We start from the raw sequence: 9,183 nt of genomic DNA on the forward strand, positions 1-9,183 counted from the left end.
AATCAGACTAAGTTTCTGGTCTTTGAAATCCTCCTAAAATTCAGCCATGTGTGGTGGAATCTCTGCAGTTCCACCTGGTGCACCATTTGTGTCCGAGCCCTGACCCATCCACAGGTCTGATGGCAGCTATGCTATTTGGGCTGTGGTCTTGGAAGGTTCTAGCGCTACATCCTCCCAGCCTGATTTTCTGTTGTATGGATGGTTTAGCAAACGCACATCAGCATGTAGGAGAAATCAAGCAGGAAGGTGTGTTTCTTACTTTTGGTGTCAAGCTGTGCACGATACTTCTCAAATCCTTTTAGGCGAACTCGTTCTCCCAGCAGCTGAAGAAATTCCTCAAAGGCCGGGCCTGCAGACTCATTATTGTACATTTCTTCCTCAGTGCTCTGGCCTGCTTTGCAGTACATGATGCCTACTTTCTGCTGATAGTTCAGCTGTGGAGACAGGAGATACAGTGAGGTCAGCAGTGACAGGTGTGCTCTACCCCACAGTACTAACAAGTCCTGCAGGACACACACCCAGCCAATAGCTAGCTAGCTTCCTTTCTCAGGGAATTCTTTCAATTCATCTGCCTCACCAAACAACCACCTCTGATCCTCCTAGCGAAAAGAAAGGGCCGAGGAGCAAACTGGAATTGCTACAGGTCACACCACACAGCATTAGAGCAGAGAGTGGGCTTTCAGGACATTTCTTTTCATGATTTACAAAGTATGAGAGGTTGTGGAACAGCCTGAACAAAACTGCCAATCAAGCCTCAATGATCTCTCCTTTACAAATCTAAGGCCTTTAAATAAAAGCAGAAATCTATTTATCAAAACATACTTTAAAATAAATTGTTTTGAACTAAAAAGGCCATTAACAACCCTGGTATTGAAGAATTTGAGCAGATTTGCACCACCACCATTTGAACAGTGTGCTAAACTGTGACTCTAGTATAGAGCTTGGGTAGAGACCAGTGTCACCAGTAGACAGCTAGAGAAACTTCCCTTCTAAACTGTCCTCAAAGGTAAGTGCCTTGCTTGAGAAGGATTCTGGAGGGGGACATCTTAATGGCAGAACAGCTTGGGGGCAAATACACCTTTTACACTGGACTTAAAGAGAAGCATTCCCAGATGTAAATGAGATACAACAGTGATCAAGACACCCACTCATCACTGAGAATTCTGCCTGTCATCCGACAAACAACTATCAAAAGGATACTGAACTCTCAATAAGAAGCTTGCAACTTAAAAATGTAGACACTGAGAACTAGTATGGATAATGCTGAGCTTGTAACCCTCTCCCACAATGGTCCAGCAGCCACTGAGCTGAACATTTCATCTAAGAAAAAAAGAGGGTGGGGGATGGGGGAAGAGGCTGTCACTTGGGGCTCTGTTTGCTTAGACTTCACTGGAATCCAACCTTGCATGGCATAAAAGCTGGTCCCACATTGCAGAGCTCAAACAGGCTTCCACTTCTGCCTCGGGAGCAGCTGTGACTACAGGTGCAGCCACTCTGCCTGGTAAGGGCAAGTTTTAGTAACCAGCATCTACTGGATACCTGCTACCTGCCAAATACCACATAATATCAAACACACACTTACTGCCTGATCCTCAGGATAGCCTACCAGCCTGACCTTACGCATCTGGCAGATATGTGAATGGAAGAAAGGTAATTCGTGCAGTGGGTAGTCCTGCCTTAGCTTTTTAAATTTTATTTTATTATTATTATTTTTTAAAAAGAGTCTTTCTGCTTAGCCCTTACTGGCCTGGACCGTCCTATATATAGATCAGGCTTGATTTGATCTTGCAAGAGATCAGCCTCTCAATTGCTGGGTTTAAAGGGGTGCACCAGTAAGCCTACCTGATAATCTTGTTTTATTCTGTGTCTGTCACTTAACACATGAGTCCAGAGCCACTTATTTGCAATTCTCAAGTTGAAAATAAAAGAAATCAATTTAAGCAAACACACTTGGCAGCAAACAACTGATAGATAGTTGACATCCTAACTTTTAATTTATTCTTCTTGGTATGAATATTCATATTTCTCCTGCATAAATATTCATATGCTTGACTGTAGGTGCTATCCCATGTCACACTGGGAATATTAACATGTTGTTCATGTATTTATTATCCTTCTACAATTTGAAAATTTCTGATTTCTAAAGACACATTCAGGCCCTGCCATTTGAGGCCTATGAGCCTTTATGTATCTTCTGCCTTTATCAACATTCTAAACGACATGGTTCAAAACAGTGCTCACACAGGAAAGCATCTTAGGAAAGAAATCCCTTGCTTGCTGGCTTTTCATCCCTTTACCCTGATTAGGTAACAAGAGAGCTCAACATGCCCAGACATGAACTCAACTGCACAGGACTCACTCTGCTTACCTGTCCCTACACACATGGGGCCCAAGTCTCAACCTTGCAAATAGCTAAACAAACTAATATTGGGCTGGGTGAGAAATAGCATGTAAGATGGCAGTGTCCTCAACTTCACTTTAATGGGAACAAGCATATATTGGTTTGCTTTTTATTTTTGTTTTTTTATATCACACTTCAGAGGGAAATAAAGCAAGCAAAATATCAAAGTATAATCACTGACATTTCAAACCGTCTCAGCTGGCTGCTAATGCTAGCAGGAGAACCCCTACAAGGAGAGGTTTCATCCCAGCTTCAGAACTGAGCTAAAGAGTCCTATTAGGTCTTTGAGAGTAAATAGGGAATATAGACTCTCTGCCCATTACAAAGGCAGTCCTTAACACAGCCAGTTCCCAGTACTACCCGGTCTGAGTGGCAGCACCTCCTCACCCTACAGGGAGGACCATCAAAGAGATAGTGATCTGGAAACAGAGGAAGCTTCGAGTTCTGTGCTGTCTGGCTGTACCTACCTCCCAGATCAGCCTGCACAGGGCACAAATACAAGTCACCCTGCTCAGTGGGAAGCATTTTATCCTTCTTGGTTTGTAGGTTACTTTAAAGAACCTCTTACAGGCCTAAGGTTTCACTGCAAAATTCAACAGGATTCTTTTATCCTGTTAAAGAGTCTACTGTGGAATAAGATAAGTAAAGAAAGCTGAAAACAGCAGACAGGCAGGCTCCAGGAGAGGACACAATGCGCCCTTCTCTCACTGATAGTATACCATGGTCACTTCCGAAGACAACCAGCTGGTTTCTAGTTTCACTGATTTGAAAGGAACAGTGTTTTATAAGAGGATTAGGGAATGTGCTAGATTGTCACATTTTCTTCAGTTTAAAACTGCCAGATGCCACCTGTTCTATTCTCTGAAACTGACAAAATGACTATAAACTTGATTTCTGCGCCAATGAAACTAAGTGTAGGCAGCATTCTCTGAACTCAAGACTCCTCAAATCCTTAGCTAGTGACCATGTTTCCTGCTGGTACTTGTAATACAGAGAAGGGGCAAGGGACCAGTGACACCTGCGTCAGCATCAGCGTCAATGGCGTGAGCACCATGGGATTTTGCAGGTGTGTTCTATGAAATGGATCTGTTTGCTTTGAGAGGCACACATATCTGTGTGGGTTTTCAATATGAATATATGACATTTAAATATAAAGTACAAAACAGTAACGATGAACTGAGGACCACCCTGGAAATAAGTCGGGTCTATGCAGCGCAAATTTTGTTGGTAAGAATGTCTGGGCTTTTTAGTAATGGACTACAGTTCTGTGCCTCAGACAAGCACTCCTATGGGGCCCTGATCCAAGCCTCTGGTCACTCAGCAAATGTTTGCTTTCTGGTTTGTTTGTATTTTGAGACAGGGCTACTATGTAGTACTGACCTGGAACTCACGCTATAGAAGAGACCAGCCTCAAACTCATAGAAATCTACCTACCTCCTGAGTGCTGTGATTAAAGGTGTACACCACCAGGCCTCACAAATAGGCACATATATCTATAAAAACTAAGCAGTCAGACCAAGAGGACAAAAGCCCTTCAGCAAAGTGAAGCCATTTTTAACTGCCAGCAGAGGCAATGGTACGTCCACTGATTGGAACCGGAAGTATCGAACTCCCTCCTTTCATAAAGTAGGCGCCTCCACACAGACTCAAGAAACAGATACAACCTGAACATTCTTAAATTTTCAAATACGGATGCTCAATCAGTGGTCTACTGAAATATTCCAAAATCCAAAAAGACTTCTACGATTGGAAAGGGTTTTTTTTTTTTTCAGGGCACTTGGTGAGGCAGTACAACCTGACTCAGGAACTCCGGCATTCCTAGGAAGAGCGTGGATCCAGCCGGAGCTCAGGACCAGCCCCTTACTTCTCAGTAATATGGTTCTCAGGCACATCTTATCAAGTCTTGCATTTCACCCATCTTCCCAGAAAAGGCCACAAGAACACTGGGGTGACCAGCCCCACAAGGACATCCCAGTGCTTATAAACCTTTAGAATTAAATGTTTAATCTAGATATTTATGAGGTGTGACATGTTAAGAGTTCTTTCACTGTGCCACAGTTCTCAAAGCATGGGACATAAGTTCTTCAAAGTCTCTAGACTCTTACATTCCTGTCTTCTTGCTGAGGGCCAGTGTCCACATCACACCAGTGGCACCAGACTCTACCATGGCTCACGATATCACAGTGCTTATTGGGAGAACAAGGTGAGTCAGCTGCCTCCTCCACAGAAGACTCTGATGACTGCCCATCTCTCCTGCCATCTGAGAAGGCTAACCACTGACGGACAGGGACTATTAGGGCCTCCAAAGATGCTACTGTGGCTTGTGCGGAAGGGGAGGAAGAGCAGGAGAGCATCATTCTTATCCTCCAGGTGGCTTCATAGCAGTGCAGGTAAGCCTTAAAGGGACATGGTGTCTGATGCCACCATGTGGGGAAAAAGATCCACAGAGATGCAAGCCCAGCCGAGTCTCCCAAGTGCAGGGAGGTTCTTCTGTTTATGGTTTTATTGTTTTATTTATAAAACATTTTAAAAGTTTTGTCCATGCTTATCAGGACTCAACAGTGTTTGGCTTCTTCCAAAACCAAACTGGGAGCCAAAAAGAAAAGCCAGAACCTCATCAGTGTGCCATCCATTGCCAGTCCACCTCCTGCCCACCTCCTGCCCACCTCCTGCCCACCTCCTGCCTACCTCCCACCTCCTGCCCACCTCCTGCTACCTTCCAACCTTCTTTTTCTGTCTTCATTATATATATCGTCCAAGACTGTTGGCTGTAGTGAGCAGAAAGAGTGAGAGGCCTTCTTCCACCTTTTTGGAAGCAAGACTCTCAACCTGTTTCCTAAAAAATACTCTCCCGCTGGGTTCCCTCGCTATTCTTGGGGGCAAGAGGAGGCAGCTAGTCTACAAGGACCTTCCCTCCTGTTGGGAATGAGGATTCATGGACAGTGTTCATTTTGGTTTGACCTTCATAAACAGAACTCTTTGATTTACTCCTAAAGATGAAAATCTTTATTGTCTTCCTGGCATAGACTGGAAAAACATCAGTACTAAAATTTTTAAAAATGCAAGACTGAAAATTTTATCTTCATTGGGAATTACAAGCAAAAACTGAATGTAAAAGAAGGAAGGAGGAAGGAAAGAAAAGAAAATCATAGCTATTGGGTTTGGTAGGAAAGTTTTTTTTTAAAAAAAAAACTTCAAAATTATGTATACTTGCACAGAAATGTAAATAAAATATCTAAACACATGATCTAATATTATTCTAAGGTATATTGTGAAAAACATCTCCAAAAATGAAAAGATTCATCTGGAGGTATTGAGCTAATAATAAATATGTCTAATTTGACATAGAGATGATTTTTCAGTTACACAGGAAAAAAAATCTTCCTTCAGGACTAATTTACAAAAGACTGAAATCAACTCCAGTGCTCATCAAAGAGGAAGCTGAAGTTACTACCTCCTCAGTGGTGGGGACAAACAATGGAGTATCAGGCAGTCACACAGCTAGACCTCTGCAGCATGGGAAGGTCTGTAAAACACACCAAGTAAGCAGGAAGGGTCCAAGGAAAGATGGCAGTAAGACACAGCAATGCTGTGCTTCAGGGAGCCATGACATGCTTCTGTGATGGGTGAAACAGGGGTGATAGAAAGTGAGAGAACGGAGATTCTCAAGTAAGCACGGCCATGTTACCTAGGTTTTGGGCTGTCTGAAGACATCACACTGATTACATGGGAGAGAAGGCCTAAATTTTTACCTTAAGGCTGAATTTCAAAGATAATTTATAATTTAAAACCAAGAACGGTGAGCTGTCTGCCCACCAGCCACTCTTCAGATATGCAGGAGCCCTTACGTCTGTGGCTTAGTCTCTCTGTGCTCCATCTGTGCAAGCTGCCTCTTGACAGAGCCTCAGTTGCCCAATGCTGACGCCATCAGTGATTACCCACAGGTCCCCACATCCTGTCACTCCTCAGTCAGGCAAGCATGGACAGGCAGCACATAACAAGCAGAAGCACTGTCCTGATGGTCCAATTCCTGAGAATGCTCGCCCAGGTCCACGAGTTACCTGGTACATCTGGATGTTAAACACACACTGGGTACTGAGATTTAAATTCTAAGAGTGTCATTCTGCTGCCAAAGTGTCATTCACAAAAAATTGGTTTTAGATACAATGTTTCCCCTATGGGTCATTTTTTCAAAATAGGCTGCCTGAATAAAGATGATAGTGGCTGGTCAGATTCATTTAGCCTCAGAACAGAAATAATGCACCATGGCGAGAAGTCAGGCGAATTCCATCCACACCCTACCAAAGGATCAGTGCTATTCATTATGAAACAGGCACTGCCTCTGCCTGACAGCCACTCTTTCCATGTGCTACAGGTGTCCCTCACAATGGCCATGCTTCCCCTTTAACTTCAACTTGAAAAGTAATTGCTTTAAAAACTGAAAAACAACATATCTTCATTTTCATGTTCTTAATGAACACCTTTTAAAATGGATATTCATTCACTCAAAATCACTACCAGGCATATGAGACTTGACATTTCCTAACGAAGCAGAACTATTGAGTCTCTCTACTACAAACCAGGAAGTGAGCTTCTGACATGCGTAAGCCAGCTCTACTCTACTCTATTTGGGTTTAACACATGACGTCATACTGGGTGCTGAAGCCTCTTGATTTGGAGTCATCATCCCAGGAGTAGATTGGGGCAAACACAATAGGGGTGAGGAATGTGGGCTGTGGAGTCTGTGTGCCTGGATCACTCATGTAAATTCATTTCACACAGTACCTGGCTTAGTCACTGTTCAATCCAACTTTCCAATTTGCTCAGTGACCTTTCCTGCTCCAGGAACATAGAGCCTTTCCCTTGACTTTGTTCGTACTGATTTTGGTCTGGAACATCTGATCATGTCCTTAGGCCTAAAGCAAGCCTCCTCCCCTTTAAGGGGCACCGAGTTCTGATCCTGTCAGTCAATCCTGACTCCCACCCTTTGGTCTCTCTGGTTGCAGGTATCTGAAGTGCATTCTGTTAAGCCTGACATCCGTCACAGTATACCACATGGCTTTGCCTCTTTCGTGGGTCTGAGCTGGGTTTTACTAGCCTATTTATTTTCCAGTCTTTATCAATGTGTGAGGAGGATGTGTTACTTTTAATAAGAGTGCTCCCATAGGGCCGCGCAAAGGTGAAATGAAACAATGCATTTAAAGGTGACTGATGCGTGATCACTTTACTACCATCAACAGCAGCTAAGATTCCTTGACTCTTTTTCAAGTGCCCAGTGTAGTACTGAGTGTCACACATTTGTCAGCTCCTGAGAACAGGACATGACACTATCATTCCCTATGCAAAAAGTAGATGGGACATGGGTGGTTTCAAATGACTGCTGAAGACAAGGCTGACATAGTTGAAAAGCACTGAAGTGGCCACACAACTTCAAAGCTCATAGAATATATAGTGAAATTCCTAGCACTTCACAATTTTCTTTAGGGAAAAAAGTATTCTGAGACAAGAAAAAGCAAAGGAAACATTGCAATTCTTTAAAAGATAGTATTTATACAGATAGCCAGTGTTTGGCCCTAGCAAGAGGTGAGAAGGCAGAACATGCCCGAAATGTCTGTGCCCTCAGTGCCCTGAACAGAAAACACACTAATGCCTGGAGTGGACTGCTCAGGGACACGGTGAGGATTACATCAGATAATGTCAGAAAAGAGATCAGAATGCAGTAAAAGTGCAATGCATGCTGTCTAGTCTGCCTCTACCCTACAGATGCCCTCGACTGGGTAGTAGAGACCTGACAAATGAGGCAGGTAAAGTTAAAACAAAATTTCCGAGCCCTAATAAACCACAGCGAGTGTGAAACTCTTGCCAACTGAGTTATACCTTCTCATTTCACGGAACAATAGAATGAAAACAGCCATTCAAGAAGAACTAAGGAGACAGAAAGAGGAAGGAGAATGGGTAAGCCTGGGGAAGCCACAGAGTGTTCACTCATGTCTTGAAATGAGTTTCCTCAATTCTACCATGCACCAACTCTCAGTCAAATGGCAGGCAAGACTGGATGCCTGGGAAGCATGTTGCTGTATACCTTACAAAAAAGGCTGCTTATTTCAGTTTTGCTTTCTGTACTCATGACAGAGTCGAGCACAAAAAGCAAAATGCCACAATATAGGAAACAAATTTTTTGTGTTTTCTTTTTCTAAGAGTTTAATAGGGGTAGAAAAGATACTATCATAAGACTGAGAAGTTTCTTTAGTTAAGTTCAGTTTTCTGGTAATCACACTAATCTAGAATCTAATGCAAGAATACACAGAAAGCCTGAATAAAAAAAAATAAAGATGGAAACAAGAAATGTTGCAACAATTATGTGCTGTGCACTGTACTTGTATACACTTCCTTTTCTTTCTTTTCTTCTTTTTTTCTTTTATTGGTGGTGGCGTGTGTGCGTGTGTGCGTATGTATATGTGTGTGTGTATGTGTGTGTTTATGTATATGCGTGTGTTTGTGTGTGTGAGGAATCTAAGACAAGGTCTCTCTGTGAAGCCCTGGCTATCTTAGAACTCTCTTCTGCAGACCATTCTGGCTTCCAACCCCACAGAGATCCATTTGCCTCTGCCTCCCAAATGATGGGATTAAAGGTGTGTCCCCAGTGAACTTCTTTTCAAAGTGCATATTTCCAAAAGAATCTCCTTCTTGAAGTGGCTCCAAGGCATGCTGCCTCACATGTGAGGTTATGCACCGCTGTGACTCTAGCTGGACTCACATGTGAGGTTATACACCACTGTGAC

At 43.1% G+C, this 9,183-nt stretch overlaps 1 protein-coding gene across 3 annotated transcripts in view; it reads right to left on the reverse strand.

The window, feature by feature from the left end:
• Sipa1l1 (signal induced proliferation associated 1 like 1) overlaps positions 1 to 9,183 on the reverse strand; it is a 198,361-nt gene that overhangs the window by 73,764 nt on the left and 115,414 nt on the right. For all 3 annotated transcript variants that reach the window (XM_028782145.1, XM_028782144.1, XM_028782143.1), the window contains exon 7: positions 260 to 434. In XM_028782145.1, coding sequence (XP_028637978.1) covers positions 260 to 434 — 175 coding nt within the window. The remainder of the gene's footprint in view (positions 1 to 259; positions 435 to 9,183) is intronic.

This window comes from Grammomys surdaster, unplaced genomic scaffold (assembly GCF_004785775.1).
Source record: "Grammomys surdaster isolate TR1022 unplaced genomic scaffold, NIH_TR_1.0 721, whole genome shotgun sequence".
Classification (NCBI taxonomy): Eukaryota; Metazoa; Chordata; class Mammalia; order Rodentia; family Muridae; genus Grammomys; species Grammomys surdaster.